The sequence below is a fragment of the Etheostoma spectabile genome, chromosome 6, assembly GCF_008692095.1.
Source record: "Etheostoma spectabile isolate EspeVRDwgs_2016 chromosome 6, UIUC_Espe_1.0, whole genome shotgun sequence".
In the NCBI taxonomy this organism is placed as follows: Eukaryota; Metazoa; Chordata; class Actinopteri; order Perciformes; family Percidae; genus Etheostoma; species Etheostoma spectabile.
The window spans coordinates 28,680,185-28,700,259 of record NC_045738.1 but is presented as its reverse complement, the minus strand read 5'-3'; the positions used below and the strand labels follow the sequence as shown (position 1 = coordinate 28,700,259).

The following is a 20,075-nucleotide window of genomic DNA, read 5'->3' as shown; positions in this document are numbered from 1 at the left end:
CTAGTATTGTGAACAAGATTTACAGATGGATCTGTACTGAATATGATATACAGGTGGATAATACTATAAATAGAATATTTACAAATATGTACAATGAACATAATATACAGATGGATGTTACTATAACAGAGTTTACAGGTGAATGTGTACTATGAATATATACACAGATGGCTATTACTATTATTTTGATCATCAGAAAACAGTTGCCGGTCTTTTTTAATATGATTTCCATAGATTTTGTAGCTCCATTTGTTTTTTCATATCATGTATATTCCACCGCTTTAATTAGTCTCCCTGCCTGACTGCTGCTTTGGTGGAAACTATGGCCCGGAGTCATCTCTTCACTGTGTCAAAGGGTACGACGCCATCAGAGGACGACCAAGGTAAGACGACAGGGTGCCAGGAAAAAGGGGCGTGGCTGCATCTGTAAATAGCTGATTTATTTTGGGCTTACGCGGTCGGTCGTACAGGGGAGCACCGCCTGGGCCTGCCTTCTGTCACCATGGGGATGGGCGCTTCATAACTTTGCTGGGTGGAAAAAGTGTTGAGGATGGGCAGGTGGCACACAGGAGCATGGCACGGCTCCCATGGCGATGAACTGTTTCACTCATAAATACCCACCAATAACAATTCTAACAGGAAAAAAAACAGCCCTTTGCTTGTGCTTACATATCAGCAGCTTCTCGCATTTTCTCCTGCTGAAGTACAGTAGTTTGTATTTCACTTTGAAACAGAAATGGAAGACCAAATGTCATGAGGATGATTGCTACGCCCTGCTGTGCCCTGCAGTGCCCTGCTACATCCTGCTATACCCTGTAATGCCCCGCATTGCCCTGCTACGCCCTGCTATACCCTGTAACCCCCTGCAGTGCCCTGCTACACCCTGCTATACCCTGTAACGCCCCGCATTGCCCTGCTACGCCCTGCTATACCCTGTAACCCCCTGCAGTGCCCTGCTACATCTGCTATACCCTGTAACGCCCCGCATTGCCCTGCTACGCCCTGCTATACTCTGTAACCCCCTGCAGTGCCCGGCTATACCCTGTAACTCACTGCAGTGCCCTGCTACACACTGTTATACCATGTACCGCCTTGCAGTGCCCTGCTACGCCCTGCTATACCCTGTAAGACCCTGCAGTGCCCTGCTACACCCTGTAACACCCTGCAGTGCCCTGCTACACCCTGCTATACCCTGTAACACCCTGCAGTGCCCTGTTACGTTCTGCTACATCTTGTAACGCCCTGCAGTACCCTGCTACCTACTGTTATACCATGTGACGCCCTGCAGTGCCCTGCTATACCCTGTAACGCCCTGCAGTGCCTTGCTACGCCCTGCTACATCTTGTAACGCCCTGCAGTGCCCTGCTACGTCCTGCTACATCTTGTAACACCCTGCAGTGCCCTGCTACGTTCTGCTACATCTTGTAACGCCCTGCAGTGCCCTGCTACCTACTGTTATACCATGTGCCGCCCTGCAGTGCCCTGCTATACCCTGTAACGCCCTGCAGTGCCCTGCTATACCCTGTAACGCCCTGCAGTGCCCTGCTACATCTTGTAACGCCCTGCAGTGCCCTGCTACGTCCTGCTACATCTTGTAACGCCCTGCAGTGCCCTGCTACCTACTGTTATACCATGTGATGCCCTGCAGTGCCCTGCTATACCCTGTAACGCCATGCTACGCCATACTACGCCCTGTAATGCCCCGCATTGCCCTGCTACACTACTATTTCTAGTAGCAGTGTGCAAAAAAAATCAATTAATTCACAGTAATGAATTGATTCAAGCTCTACCGATTCAAAATTGATTCAAACAATTATTTTTATTGTGACTGTTATTGCCACGTTTCATCACACCCCCAACCTTCACACACCACCTACCAAGAGCCTGGGTCTGTCTGACGTTTCTTCCTAAATGGAAGATTTTCCTCCCCACTGTTGCACTGTTGCTTGCTCTAACTTACTGGAATTGTTGGGTCTTTGTAAATTATAGTGTGGTATAGACCTACTCTATTTGTAAAGTGTATTAACATAACTCTTGTTAGGATTTGATACTATAAATAAAATTGAATTGATTGATTGAAGTGCCTTCATTGCTGGCAACTGCATAGGTAAGATGTAAAACACAGTACCTACAGCTATTTATCTAGCAGTGCAAAGCATGGGGGAAAACTTGATTTTTCCTCCTCTTGTCAATGTCCAACTGTCTGCATTCAGGTTTTATCACGTCTGTATGTACCGGTTGGAACAGTCAGAGGTTTACTGAGGTCAAGCTATAACACAAGAAAATCACAGAGCCAAGTTTAAGTGAAGGCCTTAAAACTAAAGCATAGCCATATGGAAAAAGACTGAATCCATTACTGACTGATTCACTGCTATTTAATAGAAAATGCATTCATCTAAAATACTTTCTAAGTTTCTGCAAATAATTTAATTCTCAACAGTACTTTTTTAGATTCTTATAAAGAACATCAGATACAACACCGAAATGATTGAGAACTTGGATTATGTATGGTCACCATTATGCCATTTATTAATTCATTGCTGGAAACACATTAAATGCACTTTAAACACATTTCATTTTTCATAAATATTTCATATTAAAGATAAATATGTTTCACCTTGTGCCTACACAGACAAAGCTTTATAGAGTTGATCTTGCAGCCAAGAAAGAGAGTAAGGCACAAAATAGAAACCCTATTCATACAGTTTAATCATGCTATTATACTAATATGTCCAAAGAAATGTATAAGGAAGCGATATTATGTCAGCTAAATGATCCCCAACATTAGTACAATATGCATGCTCCAAAAGACAGTTAACAAGAAAATAGACTGCAGCTGTGTGAGAGAAGAGCAGACGTAGGTTCCTTTATGACACGACTGGAAATCAATCTCCAATATTTGGTCTGTTTCTACGGTAAAGTGCATAATGTTTTTGTTTGTACGGGGAACCGCTGAACGCTAAAGAAGGAAAAGTGGACAATAATTTCACCAAAGAGAAAATCCTTTGGTATACTCACATCAATTATTGCCAGCTGTAAGTAACAGTTCTGCCCACTCCTCAGTGGAGCGACCCAAGTGACGAGTACAACTGAGCCGCAGAATTTGATTATCCCAGTGCGTATTTACATGCAAACCTGCAGTGCAAGAAGTTACAGACACATATATATATATATATATATTTATATATTGTCCAGCATTATTCTCATCTAAATTCAGCAGGTAAGCATACCATTGTTCAACTATCTGATAGCTGGGGGAGAAGAAAATCCCTTGGCCTACCTGCCTTTTATTAGCCCCCTGCAACCAGGAACGGTTGTCATAGGATATGTACTATATATTTCTCGGATTGTCTGTGCATCATTATTGATATCATGGTTTGGGGTTGGGAGGCCTGGAAGACCGGGGCAGAATGATAAAAAATAGGCACTAAGGTGAAAAAAGCAAAATGCAAGGTAGTAGAAATGGTACGGATCATATCAAGGGGAAGACGACAAATGTAACAAAAGGGGAAGCTAAATAGCACACTGCATGATATAAGTATGAGGCATACATATTTTCAAATACATGTTTATACAAAAGAATATCATACAATAACATTCAGTATAGATGGACAATGAGATAATAATGAGGAAGCAAGAAAAAAATACAATTCTAATCTATTCACATACTCCCTACATGTTTTCCAGCCTTTTTTATTCTGTTTCCCTGTAAACAAATCATTGAAATGATACAAAACTGTTTTATAAAAAACTTCCACTTTGGGTTACAATCAACCATTTGCATTTAGCGTGACTGCTGCTGTTGTTTGCTGCCAATATCACTGCTGTAAGGCACCGATTCGGTTGTCGCGGACTGACTGCACAAACAAAGGAACCAAAGTGAAGAAGCATGACACGTGTTGTCCCGTTAGCTTTTCCATGCATTAACATACAGATCACACTCAAAATATGAAAGATTGTCATTTTGTCAACGGTACAAGTAATTCAGTCTCTTTGAGCTGTTTGGTCCACTAAAGAACATCTGCTGTGACTTAAGGCAAGTGTAGTTGTATACATACTTACTCTGATATCACTTCCCTTTTTTTTTCTTAATATAACATTCATCTGTTTATTCAAATGGAGCTTGGAGCCAGTGATTGTCAATGTGAGTCTGCAGCGAGTCTGTGAGTTAGGAGACGCTCAGAAGGGAGAACCTGGTCAGAAATGTATTCTTCATCATCTGGATCTCTGGGGGGTGTTATCTTCTTTTTGTTGATTCTGCTGCTGATTGAGTGTGTGTGTGTGTGTGTGTGTGGGTGTGTTGCAAAAGACTTGTGGACGTCTATGCATGAGTGTGCACGGAAATGCTGGAGAGGTCGTTCCTGATGATCTCGTTAACTGTGAAAAGAAAAAAGAAGATCATTGTTAACTAGTCACGTTGAAAAGAAATACACTTCATGAAGAGAGGTGACCTCTACAAGTCACAGCGGCTAGGCGTGTGATAGGAAGGTTGTCAGTTTGAATCCCTGCCAGGGATGGATTTCAAATCAGGCAAAGTGGGAAACTGGCCCAAGGGCTCTTTGTGTCATTTGGCGTGTGCTAAATAAAAGGGTCATGCCACAGAGTTTAACCATTTGCACAACAGTTGCGTAATGTCTAATGTGACTGTGAAGGGAGCTTTCTAAAGCTACCATAAGTCTGAAAAACATCTCGGTTTTAGACCTGATAACAAAGAGACTGTGTTGCAAACTAGGGCTGTGGTTGCTTTAAAAGAAGTGGGTGTTTGCCAAACAGGGAGTTGTATTTTGGGAAATGTAGGAGCCAAGGTTTTGGTTTTTTTTGGGCCCAGAAGCTCATTTTTGACCTGGGCTCCTGTAGCAGTAAAACGCAGCCATGATCCCTGTCAGTGCTGGGGAAAGAAGACTGATTAGTTTGTATCTAATGCCTGTGTTTGACACAGTTGCGTATTATTCACACATTGTGTGTTGGTTTCAACATTTTGCATCCTTCCAATGACATCACATCAACTCTTGGCAGCCTGCAATAAATAATGTCACATGAGCTACTCCTGCCCTGAATACTTGGCATAGATGTGGTCAAGTTGAAAAATACTGGATAACAGGAGCTGCAATCCAAACATCTCACTGTCGTTACCAGCCTTTAAAACTCGTATCGGCCTCATACACACATCTCTGTTTTGAAGTCTTTCCTGCACTACTTCCTGTGCCTGCGCGTTTCCCACAGTCAGGCAGACACACATCAGTCCCCAGCCTTTATCTCATCTGTGTTTTTTGGCAAAACAGAGGGAAGTGACTGTGAAGATGGCGAGGACCCCGAGCCATGCCGCTTAGCGCAAACAAGAAGCTCCTCAGCTTGCCGTGATAAAGTGCGCTGATGCAGACAGAGAGAGAGAAAGTCTGGTCAGACCACCATCCGCAGTAAGGAGCCGAGACAGGAAGTCCACCCACTCTGAGGCCCGGAGTAGGCCTGCAGTGTGTTATCACTAGATACCGTTTGGTGAATTGTGAAGCATCTGCATTGACCAACCCAAAAACATCAAAGAGAGAAAACAAGACATCGACCCTTTAATATCCTGATACCATTTCAATGCTGTGAACTATTCTTTGGGTGCAATATTGAACGCCTATAGGGCTGTTCTTTTGGTAACAATGGTAGCGATGTTAGTCAAACTGATCCATGGGAAATAAAGTGTAGAAACACCACAGCATTATGTACACATATTACCAAGGATGGGGACAGAAATACTTAAACATGAATAAAGTGTCAAAGATGGCACTTTTTAATGAAATAGGCCATACACCTATTATAGCATGCCCTGCTTGCTATATGCAGTCACACAAACACACACACACACGCACGCACGCACGCACGCACGCACGCACGCATGCACACACACACACACACACACACACACACACACACACAGAGTTTGGGACTCACCTCCCTAAACAGGAGGAACTCCCATTGGAAAATTCCCACCTGTGCCAACACTGCGGGCTGTTTTCAACTCGATTCCACTCCGGGCTCAACAGGCATTTACACGCTGAGGTTATTTTTAGCTCTGCCATCGCAGGACATAAAGGAAGTGAAAGCACATGTAATAATTAGATGATCAGACAATAATGTTTCTGCTCTTCTCGGTTGGTCGAGGTCAGAAAACAGCTCCAGGTACATTTTGAAGAAGGAAAGGGAAAACCCAACAGCTCGGCAGCAAAAAAGCCACAAACGTACCCTTTATTTTTCTCAGAGGGAAAGCAGTGGCTTCCGTTGTTATTTGCAGTCATCGTACAAAAAAATATGACGTCTCCCACGCCCACACATCAACTGCAGTGTTATTTTGTTAACTAATATTTTCCATTGCCGTGCCCAACGATGTTCCGTTCTGAAGAAGTGAGAGATAAAGAGAGAAGAAAAGGTAAAACTCTGGCCCCTGTGTTTTCATCTCTGTACTCTCACAGCAAAGTGAGAATCTCAGAAACAGGATATGGTGAACAGTTACACCACAACAACACCAAGCTGCTATTTATAGCTGTTTAATGGGGTACAACTTCTCAGAAACAAAACGAAAATCCAAAATTTGATCAAATCTGAATGGCTGACAGATAAACAGGTAATGCTAAATTTCAAACCAGTCAGGTAGTATTTTTTGCAACAGCTCTTCATATGCATTTAGTTTCATTTTGTGAAACTATTTCATTCACTCAATTGATTTTCTTGCGTTAAAATGTTTTCATTTTGTGTAGACAATAAGGAAATCCTCGGATGGAAGTGCCACCATTTTTAAGTCAAACACTTACAACACTTACTTCACAAAGGGACTAGACAACCACAAACATTCGCATAAGTGAAGGCAGTAAAACAAGCTGAGGAACATTTTGTCCCCAGTGGAATTTGGCCCCAAAAATTCAACCCCTTGCATAATATGGAAAGGTACAGCACAAGATCTGCTCTGCAAACTAGGCCTTGTAAAGCTAGTTGCAAAAACACACCAGATGATTACATTCCAGATGATTATAGCTCACTTTCCTGGTTTCTAAATGCTATTGTAAAAGTAAGAATCCCAAGTCATGTGACACAATAATGTGTTTGTTGTCAGATATGATTTGTACATTTATGAACTATCAGTGGCCTGGCATCTCGCTCAACCGCATTGGAAAATGACTTTGTTTTTTCTTTTTTCAGTTGCCCAGGTTAATAATGGAAACTGGGAGGACACCCTCTTATGAATAAACATAAACAGTGGAAAATTGAACTCGAAATATTCCCCTGCTGTACGAAAAAAAAGAAAAGAAAAAAAGACGTGCACTGTTAGTCTAGTTAAACAGAGTGACATCCTTTATTAGCAGTTGTGCCGGTGCGATCAGTGAAGCGCAGCCCGGACCTGTCAGGACTTATAGTAAGGGCTGGGCGGCTGGGAGATCTATTTCAGGCAGGTGTGAGAGTGGCACAAAAGTATGACTGTACTTTACTCTGATGCCAGTTCAATGGGCAATTCAGCTCCTTTGTGAAGGCCTACCAGTGTTTCTTGGCACTGGCTTGGACGTCTCCATCGGGTGTGACTGCTGGCTAAATGATTGTTGACATCGCATAAATGATTTTGCCTCTACCTGTGTAGAAGGGGTGGTGCAGTAACCCCCCACCCCCCACCCCTGTGCCGAGCATACATCGACAATACAGTACAGGTCAACTTTTATAAACTGCACCCATTTCAGGTTTAAAGCAACTATGTACAGTCACACGCAGGGGTGGGGCAACAATTTGTTCAATGTGTGACAGCTTGTCTAAGACCGACAATAGCCGAAGGCCCAGACTAAGCAGGCTCTCGGAACAAAAATAGCACAGCTTTAAAATAACATCAGGGGGTGCGTAGGTGTGGACATGTTGGTACAGGTACCAGGGAGAAGATACATAGATCTAAGCTAGGAACTCCAGTTGGAAGACTATATCAACTTTTTGAAGTCTTGAATGGAGGGTAGGGAGTTTCTGAAGTGGGGTTGTATCAGGTACTCATCTATAGTCAATGTATCACATATAATAGAGGACTGTTGGCATGCCCCCAGTTTGGTATATGTTTGTGTTATTATGTGACTTTGGTGTTGTAAAAGGGTTAGCTCGGATTCACCAAAGTCACACAATAACACAAACTAACCGATCAAAGCAAATGGTAGACTAGCAACTCCGGTGTTCTGTGAGCTAAAATTATTCAATTCAATTCAATCTTATTTATATAGCGCTTAATCACAACAACAGTTATCTCTTTGTGCTTTTCATAAAAGAGCAGGTCTAGACCGAACTCTGTGATGTTAGTTACAGAAAACAAAAAGTTCCCACTAAGAGCAAGCACTAGGCAACAGAGGAAAACTTCATTTAAGAGGCAGAAACCTTGAGCAGAACCATGGCTCAGGGTGGGGGGGGCATCTGCCTCGACCGGTTGGGGGTGAGATGAAATTGTGATGTTTTTGTCAAAGGAGTTTGGTGGCTTTGCAGAAAGCATAGATAGATATAACGGTTTCAGTTCACTCATCGGAAAGGGCTGTGTAACCACAAGGTAAAGCAGTGAAAATATTATATATACTGTGTATATACTGTGTATATACTGTGTATATACTGTATCTATACAGTATATATGACAGCAATGTGTAGCAATATGAGCAGCAATTATGGAACCAATCCAGACTAAATGACAGGTTGTGAATTGACAAGATAAAGTTACTTTGTGCTTTTTGTATTAAAAGAAACAACAACTTGCAAACCTGAAAAAGCTAGATACGTTTTTTGATATAATAAACAAGCAGTTGCTGCAAATCCGACCCCCTATTTATTTAGTAATCCAAGCACATGGGCGTTGTGACTTCATTTGGCTTCTCTGAGAGTTCAGTGTGAACCCGACCCGCATTGGGGATTTAGTTAGCATTGTTAGAGGAGAGAGCTGCGCATTTGGGTTGGATAACAGCTCGGCTTCCTCAGAGAACAGAGGATGCCCTATGGTCGGGTGAGACGCAGAACCCCGAGGCCTGAGAGAGTAACACGATCTCCTCGGACCAACTCACGTTACCTGAGTGGCAGAGAGAGACGTCGCCTTCCCCTGGCTTCCCCCAGCTGACTGTCCAAAACACAACCTTGGAACTCAAGGTTGTAACGGAGGCTTCCTGCCAGGGACTTCTGTTCTCACTCATGGTGATACCAAAGTAGCGGAGGGCACCGCCATCGAACTTTTAACAGATTACACATTGAAATACATGGCAGCTGTGTCAGGGTCAATGACCTTCACGCGGTAGCAAAAGGGGGAGGTTTCCTATGATGTAAAGGCACATCAGGTTTGCTAGAACAAGGAGGTTGTTTCCTTCTATTGTGGCCCTCAAGACTCTCCAAATCACTTCAGAAAGTAGGACTGAGTCATAGAAGCCTCGAAGTGTAAACACAGATAAACACTGGCATCAAATCTGTGCAGGCAGAGAGAGCAAAAGAGGAGACTGGCTGCGAGACAGATGCAGCGCTAAACCTCATCTGAACTGCTTTCATGTGATTTGCTGGGGAAGCCAAACTAAAGCTCAAACTTGCTGCAGAAAGACAATTGAATTTCCTGGTGCATATTACTTTTGTTTCCCCACTATATCAAATCTTCTCTCGGGACCTCAGCAGAAACACTTAATGGACAAACTGCTGCCTCCCACGCACAGCTAAAGCGGCCGGACGGCCCAGACAGCGTCACTTATCACAAGTAGGGATGGGGTCAGAGGTCAGAACACACACACACACACACACACACACATAAATGACACAGATGAATTAAGATGGAGAGACCGAGACGGAATAAACAAAATCGAGGGAGACACAATCATATTTCTCCGCCGATAAACACAAAGGAAAAGAGACAGAGCGTTCCACTAATGCTTCATAATGATGAAGTGCTTCATCAATTCATCCGAGCCTTGCAGGTAGACAGCTTCTAATCCATCGCAGGGATCCCATCCTGGGCCTAATGATGTGATGACAAGCTAGGCTGATGTGTGAAGCCCTGGGCTTTTCCATGTGGAACCGCTCAGTCTCCACGGCCAACAGAGGAGATAGGGGAGAAGAAGAGGGAACGAGATAGGATGATGTTTTTAGAACAAAAGCTGAGTTCACCCTGAGAGCTGAGGTTTTACAACTGCCCCACAGCAGCTGTTTGGTACTGGGAACAAACACAGCTGGGCCAGGGCCAGCAGCCAATCATCTCCTCACCTCCAGGTGAACTATGAAGCCATTAAACGTGTGATTTAGACGTAGAGTCCAAGGGTGTAATATCCACTGGGGACATCCTATTTCTGACCCTAGATGCCCCTTGGACATGGTAATAGAAAGCAAAAAAGCAAGAAATAGTATAAAAAGGAGAGGGAAGATGAAGAAGAGAGGTGGGACAGAGGCGCCCCAGAAGGACAATGATTTAACAGTACAGAGGGGCCCAGAGCAGATGCTAGAAGACAAGTGAAAGCTGAAAGTTAAAGAGAAAAGAAGAAATAAAGTATGGAGTGTAAACAGTAACTGCTCTGATTTCCAATCAATATGTCTGCTGCTGTTTTTAGACAGGGACTCCTGGCTCATTCGGATAAGAGAGCTGGAGCAGCGTCGTCATACTCTCCGTGGCCTCGGGTGGAGAGTCAAAGTCTCTAATCTCCACCTTTGAGTCTCTAACGCGCCTGACTTTTTCAGAGCACATGCTTTACGGCTGTCAGCTGAATCTGACAAAACAAATGGCCCGGACCCAGGAGAATTTAGGTGTCTTGCCTATTCCAGACTAAAATCGCTCAAAAACAGCCAAATTAACCAGCAACTGCCAGGTATCTTACATTTTTGAAATACCAATACAAATACCGTGACTTAGAGTTTTTCCTGCACGCCTCTACAGTGTTTATCATTAGACAGACAATCACCGGAATTTCAATACTCACTACCATAGATGGAATTCAGTTGGTGCTGAAAAATTGAATTGAATTACCCAGCCCTTCTAACAATGCTGTAATTCAGGCTCTAGAACAATAAAACAGCAGCATCCCAGAAATAGAAATCCAAAGACAACAACTTTTGCTGAAGGCCCCGCCACTGATGTGCTTATTTTGGCCACAACGGTGCGCAACCTTTGTCTTTGATCTTGCATGGTGTGCTGTGCCTCTCCCTATCTCGCCTCACTCCTTCTCTCTTTGTGAGCCTGCCACTTCCCTCTCCTCCTCCTCCTCCTCCTCTCATTTCCTCCCGGGCCCAGGAGGCCACGGGCGTGCTCACTCGAGTCGGTCTCCAGGGAGGATGAGGGGGGAGGTGTTTACATGGTTGGAGCTGCTCTCCAGTGCCCTCATCACTGACTTCTCTGTAATCAGTGTGCCGTCAGTACTGACTCCCTTACAAACAAACAACATACGAAAATATATATTTTATGTCCAGAATCAATTAACCTAACTTTGTTTTGTTTGAGAGACTGATATGTTTTTCTTTTCTTATCCTTTTAATAATCTTGTGACCCTTACACATATATTGGGACCCTTTGGGTTCCAGAGTACCAAGCTGATCTAGTACACTTAGTGCACTTGAACATAAACATGTAGTGTGTGCTTTTTCAACGGAAAAAGGAAAGGATACCACAGTACCACCCACACGGTTTGATTGACATGCAATGTCAACAAGTGCCTTGCAGATGCTCAAACGCTGAGCAGCAAGACGGTGCTTTCACTTCTTTAGATTCCACAGTTCAGTTAGGTTGCGGTGAGTTGTATTTATTTCTAATAGCACAACAGAACTCCAAAATCAAAGTGTTTCTCAAAAGCAAATAAGGCTAAAGTGCTTCTGGCATGGGGTCCTATCTAAAACCCGACGCGTGTGTTTTGATATTTTTGAACCATCCAGCGCCCATGGGCGGTGTTCAGGGGCATTCTGGGAGTATTGCTATCTTGCGGCAGCAGGAAGAGATTGACCAATTGACCAACAAAAACCTGGTCTTAAGTCAACATTGTCTTTTTAACAACGCATTAGTAAAATGTGCCTAGGCTTGTGAACAGCGTGTGCACACCATACTTGTTACACACATATAGGGAAGTGCAGCAGCACAAACATATGCAAAATAATAAAAATATGAGGGTGCAAGTCCGCCATCATAATAGCGATGCGTCAAGGTACGAACGCGCCTGGCTGTTTAAGGGAATGGGAGATGACACTTTTGGATAATTGCATGTTACACCCAGAACACACCCATTAATTAATGAAGACACTAAGTAAACCCTTTTGAACCATGCGCCCAGCGCAGTGACCCTTTTTTCCTCCGTCAGTAGTATTATTAGATTATTGTCCCCATGGGGCAGTTGGATTTGTCGCAAGGCACTTCATGACAAGACATCAGTCATATGATACAAACAAATGGTCCATGCATCAGACACCGACACACATAACATGAAGAACATATTGTACATCACACACTCCAATACACTATAGACCCTTGGTTATGACCAGGCCAGTTGGGCATATAGCTCATTGGCTGTTTCAAGCCTTGAGGTACAAAAGAGAATTTTGATCTGTTCTTGGTCAGAAGGGGTTGGCAAAAACGATGCAAAGATGTCACTAATTTAAAATGAGATGCCAAGGGAGTGTGTGGAGTCACATTCAATGGTATTGGCCTATCTCACCAGTCTGTCTTTGTAAATGTGTTCAATGCTAGCTGTCAAACTACAAAAAGTGGATTTATAAACGTACCCTAAACGCACCCGCGCCATCCCGCCGTGCGCCTAGATCGTTAAAATAGGGCCCCTAGTGTGTGTGGATGATTGAAGTCTGTGATAAATAAAAAGTTGTTTCACAAAACTAGTGAAGCATAACTGCAAAAAGCAAACACCAAAGCCCGAAAAATACACCGAACTGAGTGAAACACACATCTTTGTGATTGAGATATAGAAGGAGACAGATTAGAACTCTTTATATGGCTCATTACCATTGGGTTTATGGAAAAATAACTCAGCCATCTGATAAACTCCACGTGATGGATTAAGAATTAGAAACGTATGCTCCCGTGGATGGCTCGAGATTTCACTAGTTTTAAAAATGGCACACGGTGAGCATATTGAAACGATCATACTTCAGTGGGTTCCAGCCGTCTGAGTGAGAATTTGGCTGCGCACCTGCATATGCTACAATTTATAACTGCATTTGCGCTGTGCTTCTTTAAATCACCTGTTGCCTGTCAGTCATTACGTGGGATTTGCAGAGTTTTATTAAATGCAGAGGATCGGCGTTCTCTGTGTCCAAAAAGGTTACCTCGGAGCAAACTTTAATTGTTCACTATCCATCACAGATAGAAGACTCAGAGAGGCTTCCTCCTGTTTTCTGGGTCTATGTCTACTCGTGAGCATGCATCTGCACACCGTGGCCTTTGGTTAACCTGTCTGTTTTGCCATTCCGGCATTGCTGTAAGCTCTGCTTGCCATCATCTACAAGCAAGAGTTTTTCTCCGGAAGTGCCAAGACTTGGTCAAACCAAAGTGGTTGTAGCCAGGGAGCAGCAAGGCATCCTGGGGATCCGTGCATGGTTCTTAGACTCTTCCTTTCTTCACTTTTTTCTGATGAATAAAGAAGAGCTACAGCACACTGGACACTGATGTGCAGTCCTCTTGCTCAAACTGGCATTCCTAGTCTCTTATGGGTTGTTTTACAGCTTTGGAAAGCCTGCTCCAATGAAAGTAACATTTCCACTGATCCATTTCTTGACAAGCTGGACCGAGGGTTTTTAAAGTCAAAGAAAAGGCAGTAAAGGTAACTTAATCTTAAAAAGGACATGGCCTCTCTCTTTCTTAAGATCCCCTTTGGGCTCTATTATTGAAACAGAGTGTGATCTAGGCCTGCACGATTTAGGGAAAAATATGAATCAGGATTTCTTTTTTCAGTTTAGAAATGAAATCACGATTCTCTGCCCCAATTCTTCTCTTGGGTAATGTTTATGTTTATTGCACACATGAACCGTGACAAAACAAAACAAATTGGCAGTACCAAACATAGATTTTCTTTTGGTACCTATGGCACATTGCTCATCACCACGAGTCAGTGAATAAGAAAATAAAGTGCATACTTACCATTTAATTACACTAGGCTACCAAAAATAGTGACATTTAACACATCTAACTAAATATGACCCTAATACCTAGTCTGGCAATCACCAGACCAAGCCAAGCGTCATAGATTTGAGATTGAGCACTGGTCTGGGGAGTCTGCTCTGTATTTCCTGCAAGTACAAGAGGCGTGACCAAAGGGCATAGTTCAAATGACTCTGTAGGCAATTGGATAGTCCTTCAACCAATCAGAGTGACGTAGAAGCGGCATCAACGGGTTGCGGCGTTTGGGTGCGTTTCAGTGGTGATCGGTGGCCGCTATGTTGAATGTAAACAAGAAGCTGCTTGGTCGCTTCTCTACAATCATCGTGTTAAACCCACCAATAGCGCGCTAGGTAGATAAGCCAGTTTGAGGGCGAAGTCAAATAGAGCGGGTGGGCCTTAACCAGTTTACCTGATACGGGCTCTTTCTAAACTCCTTGAACATGTTATTGCAGAGTTAAAACATGTAAATCAATATGCTGCGGTTACAGCTTCAGTCTCCAGAGAAATGGAGTTTGTCAATTGCCAATTTAAGTACAGTATCAGAAACAGAATATCTTAGCACACTATTAGCCGGCTTGCCTTTCACGTCTTCAGCTGCCCTGTCAAAATAAAGGCCGAATACGCCCCTCAAAAACTCGCCTGGAGGCCGGGCAGAGGCAATCTCGGCAAAACTTTCACTTATCTCCTTTCCATCGAATTCCCTTTGATTTTTCGTAGACAGACACACTTTCATCCATCTGGAAACTGTATTGTTTTCAAGAAACTCGCTGTGTGTCAGAGTCCGAGATGAATGCGATGCTCTTCCAGGGATAGAAGGTGAAACAGGCACATTTGCTGTCACCTGTAAATCATAGCAGCGCATTTTCACCCGCTTCGGTTCGTGCTGTTTCCAATCATAACGGTTTAACAGTTGCTGGAGCTCAGGGAGTAAACCCACCCACTTAAATGCCTTAACAGAAACAGGAGCCTGCTATTTTACTCTATGATGCAGTAAATCTAACTGATTTAATTAAAATGTACATGACATTTTAATTCACAGAGTGTTTTGAGGCCAAGCTTTCCAACTCAAGCTCTCTGCAGATTTGATGTGACTGATTTGCAACATGTGCAGAAAGAATTGTCTTGTCTTAAGTTAATAGAAGGTCCGATGGATTAAAGGAGTCTTTGGGTGTTTTCACACCTGTAGTTTGTTTGCTTTGGTCAAAATTAGTGGGTGAGCTAGTAAACTTGGAGCGAACCAAACCAAACCCTCGGTTTGGTTTGGTTTTACACCTGGAAAGGTCCAAGCATACCAAATTGCGTCATTACAAATCAGGCAAGAACCTCCAGCCCTCTTATTGGTCCTCTTATTGGTGGGGGCCTTTTTGGATACGAGAAAAAAAAGGCTCCGGGTTGTTCGCAGTTCTTTAAACCAATCACAATCGTTTTGGGCGGCGCTAAGCTCCAGACGCAGCGACGGTGGCTCTGCAAAATAGTCTTAGCAAGGAACTTGTTTTGGTGGAACATTTGCACCCGACAAAAGAAAACGCCATATATAATATTAAATGAAGTTATTTCACACATTACAGTAACCTGAGCTATATAATGTAGCTGGATACATGTTCAAACGTAATTTGCTCAATCTCCGTGTGTACTTTGTCCATAGCAATCCCCGCCAATCGGTCCAGAAAAGTCAGACTTAGAGAGTAAATGGCGTTAACATATTTCTTATAAATCTCAACAATCATTCCCTGAAACAACCAAGCAGGCCCGCCTTATTGCACAATCCATCAAAACTTTGGAGTTGGAGAACGGCCACACACAGAGAGAGGAAGGCGATGTCATCGTGTCAGGCAATTATCCTGGAAATGTAGATCCGTTGATCCAGACTATATTAAAGGTTATTATGCTTTTTGATCACGTATAAGCTCTTAATAAACACCAAACACCCTGAAAGCACTTTATAAAGAAGGCCTTATCAGAAAGCCATACCTACACCCTTAGATGGGAACAATTTAACCCTTTATATTTAGCATTAATCAGTGTATTAATTCTTAAAACATGGTTGATAGCACACTATAATGTAGCTGCAAGTAGATATTAGGGCATTTTAAGAGTTTATCTATGTACTTGTCAACAACTACAACTATGAAGCATTTGTAACTAGTGGTACTAGTGACGAATGATGAATAACACAGTATAGCGTAGTTGTAACCATATGAAAGTGCACATGATTACGTCATAAAGACATGATAAGCTTGTAGATGAAATAGTCTTAATAAAAGCTCCTTTTGCTAGATTTCTATCAGGGCTTTTAGCTGCATCTCATTGCCTTCATCAAGGGATGCCGTTTTCTCAAAAGTTATAATGCATAAACATTTGAAAGCTGGGATATTTCAGTGCTATACACAAAGCACAGTGGTTAGTTAAAAGCCCCTTGGCCTTTCTGGGGCTAAAGACCTTAATGGAGAGGTTTGCGTAGCGCCGCTGTAGCCTTTCATTAGCTAATCTCTCAATGCTTCACACTATAAAAAAAGGCTTACTGAGCGTGAAAGGATTTCCCTGTTTGTTAGCACGTTGTTTTCAGAAGAACTGAGCTCAGCTGAGTACAATCAGGGGAGTCGGGGGACCCATTGAGCCTTATAACTGCCATGGGTCATATGTCAACAGTAGGACACTTACAGTTCAGTTGTTATGATCATTCCCTTCCCAGACGTAAACCAATTCACTTTTACCACTGCTTGGTAAGTCTCTGCACTGTAAGCGGCCACTGGTGGGAGAGGAAGAAAATGTGATCTTTAACTTTGGCCGTGTTTATCTTTCTTTGACTTTTAGTCTTTTGGTTTGAACCGCATTGTGTGTGTGTGTGTGAGTGCGTGCTCGTGTGAAGAACAGGGGCAGTGGGAAAAGCTGCCAGGGAAAATCACCAAGATCGCATGCCTCTTTGCTACTTTCTTCCACCTCAGATTTTCCCCTCTTTCTGTTAGCCTGTCTGTGTGTCTGCGTCTCCTTTATTCCTATGGCTGATCGGATTCTTCTCATGCTCACTGAATATTCCTGGATGTGAGGACATGATGAGAATCTCCTGACCCCAAGATCTCAAAACACTAAAATAAATCTCATGGCTTGAGGCTGTCTCTCCATTTTAGGGCCATGAGCTATGACAGAACAGATATCCCACACAGACAGTGTTTGTCTCGGGAAAGAGTTAGATTGAGATTATAATAATTTTAGACAAATTCATTACTTTGAAGCATGTGTGTTTAAAAGGATTTGTCAATGGACTGTAACACTACAACAGGGGCCATGTGTATTTTAGTTTATAGTCTTGTGACAGATTTGACTGAGACGCTCTTTCAAAGTTTATACCAGTATCTGTAGTTCAATATCCGTCTCCATGCCCCCCTCCTCCTCTTTCTCGTAATAACTCCGACCCTCTTCTTTCTGAGGTATCTGCGCATGGAGGAGACGGCCAACTCTGGCATGAGTTGCAAAACCGAATGGCTTTCCCCATCCCCACTGGCTGGATCAGACTTCTCTGTTGACATCCGTCGCTACAGGATACTATTTCACTGAGCTAACACGTTTCAGATGGGGAGCTGTTATTAAGTGGTCTGGGATGGAGACCTGCTCCTGTTTACTGATGCCGCAGGTATTTACATCCCATAAATACAAAACCAGAAACACCGGAACTGCTGGGGGAGAACATCTCCGTGTGGTTGCGATCATATGGAGAATTTCATCTTTGAGACACCTTTAAACCAAGACACCCCACATGCTCCAGGACTGTCGTCCAGACTCCGGTCCTGACCCCTGACCTCCTTGTAGGGAGTCAAAGAAGAAGAAAAAAATGTGTCTTTCTGCAAAGTTCATTCTGCTTGTTTGGTGTTAAGTACGTTCCCGGGACTGCATGAGTTTTCCATGTGCTCAATTGTGTGGTGCCAGCAGGAAATATCCAAGATTTAAGGAAAATTTATGGATTCTGTGACTGCGCGGTGTTTGTGCTATTCACAAGAATATTAGATAGCCCCACAGAGGAAGAGTATTTTATGGTAAATGTAGTAGCGGTGAAATGTTTCCGATGAGATTACAGAATGTTTTTTCAATCACAAACACACAAACGTAGTAAACCGTCATCGAATCACAACCTCCAAAATGACTAAGATGACTTGAGTTCTCCCCATGCCACGGGGACATTTTGCCCTATGAGCACCTGACGCGCAAAACAGAGTCAATGGATTGAATTCAGCCAGGAAGAAAGCTGCTAACGGCTTTGGATCATGCTTCAACCATGACCAAGGCACAGGTAACAACCTCACAGCGTTGAGGAAGGAGACTCTCTCAGTCATCCCGCTGTCGACCGCACTGACATTTGATGTCGTGATAATCATCATGATACAGTAATGAGAGTGTCTGGCGTGAAGTGGTAGCTCCATGATCACAGATGTACACGGGAAGATCCCAGCCAAGCCACAGGCCCTGTCTGAGTCCTGGCCCGCTGGGATCCGTGCGGCTTTTCAACGCGTGTTTCCTAAACCTCGGTATGTGAGCCACATAAACCCAGCCTCTAAACTGCTGTGTCGGGAGAATCTATAAGAAATACATGACGCATCATGTACTGGGGTAATATAACTTGGAGGAATGGACTCCAACTTGTTTGGAGAACGAGGCCCTGTGGCTTTACCATTTGTGTGTATACTTCACTGAAGGCCCTTTTGCTATTAATGCCAGGGTTTTGACTTCCATACAAACTCCACGTAGTGAGCCCACTTTTTACACAGCTTGGAATAATGAAAGAAAATATCACACAAATCTCTACAGTAGCATATCTGCGTCACACATTTCTGACATTTACGCAAAATAGACCCGAAACCCCATCAAAAGTCTCCCGTCTAAATGTGTGCGTGTATCAGATCCCAGACTCAAAAGAAACCCAATTTGTTTAGATAATTTAGCTGCAGGTTTTCAGCAGACACATTCTTTCTCAGTGACTGTGGATATTATGACGGAGCGACTGAAACCAGACCAGATCCTCTGGCTCGCACACACACATAAAAAAGCCAGCGAGGCTGCGGTAATGAATGGACTGAATTCGTACGAATTCATCTTGCTGCGCTTATCAAAACTCATAATATACAGTATTCCCAATGGTTTTACAAAAAAGCTAAAGATCTAATACTGGGACCCCATTGTTACTGTCATATGTAACCACTTAGATCCAATCATTTGCTGAACTGCAGGCAATCTAGGACAATTGAGTGGGTTTCATAGTTTGTGTAGCAAAAAAAATAAAAAAAATAAAAAGATCACAACCAGGAATCTAAGTGCTCTCGTGTTCAGCCAATGGGACAGAGATAAAAGAGATGTAAGAGGAAACAGAGGGTGCTAAGGTAATCCAGAGCCCTCCCACTCAACTGCAGAGGTATTCCTCTTCTATTCAAAGACGCAACGGTATTCTCTGGGTTCCAATACTGTACTTCCAATGTAATTTCCACAATTTATAAAACAAACTAACACAGTGTTTAAGCATATTGTTTCTAACTGTGTGCTGCTACAGGCTATAACGTCTCCCTCCCCCCTTTTTCCGATGTTACATGAACAAACAAGTTTGTAAGCTTAAGTTGACTTTTAGCAAAATTCAATGAGCTAATTGATCAATGAATATCAAACATAACCTCCATATACCCTATCAACGTCTATTCACATGTTGTCCCCGGGTCAAATTTGACCCCTTTAAAAAAATGTCAGTATCTAAAATATGTTTTTTTTTTTTTTTACCAAATTACCACCAAACGATGGAATGGATTCCATACAACGCTCTTTGCAAATACAATTGATCACTTTCATTCCTGACTAAACTTATCTGTATGTTCCTCTGATCTTAACTATTAGTCAAAATAATTAATAATTTCTGCTTTTTTAACTCAAATATTAGGTATAAATCTATATAAACGAGGGTTATTGACCATGAATTCCAAAAAGTAGTGTA

At 42.9% G+C, this 20,075-nt stretch overlaps 1 protein-coding gene across 2 annotated transcripts in view; it reads right to left on the bottom strand.

The window, feature by feature from the left end:
* Positions 1-2,506: 2,506 nt before the first annotated feature.
* The window catches only part of LOC116691523 (nuclear factor of activated T-cells, cytoplasmic 1), a 67,847-nt gene continuing 50,278 nt past the window's right edge, over positions 2,507-20,075 (bottom strand). For both annotated transcript variants that reach the window (XM_032519218.1, XM_032519219.1), the window contains exon 10: positions 2,507-4,377. In XM_032519218.1, the coding sequence (XP_032375109.1) occupies positions 4,322-4,377 (56 nt within the window). In that variant the 3' untranslated portion in view covers positions 2,507-4,321. The remainder of the gene's footprint in view (positions 4,378-20,075) is intronic.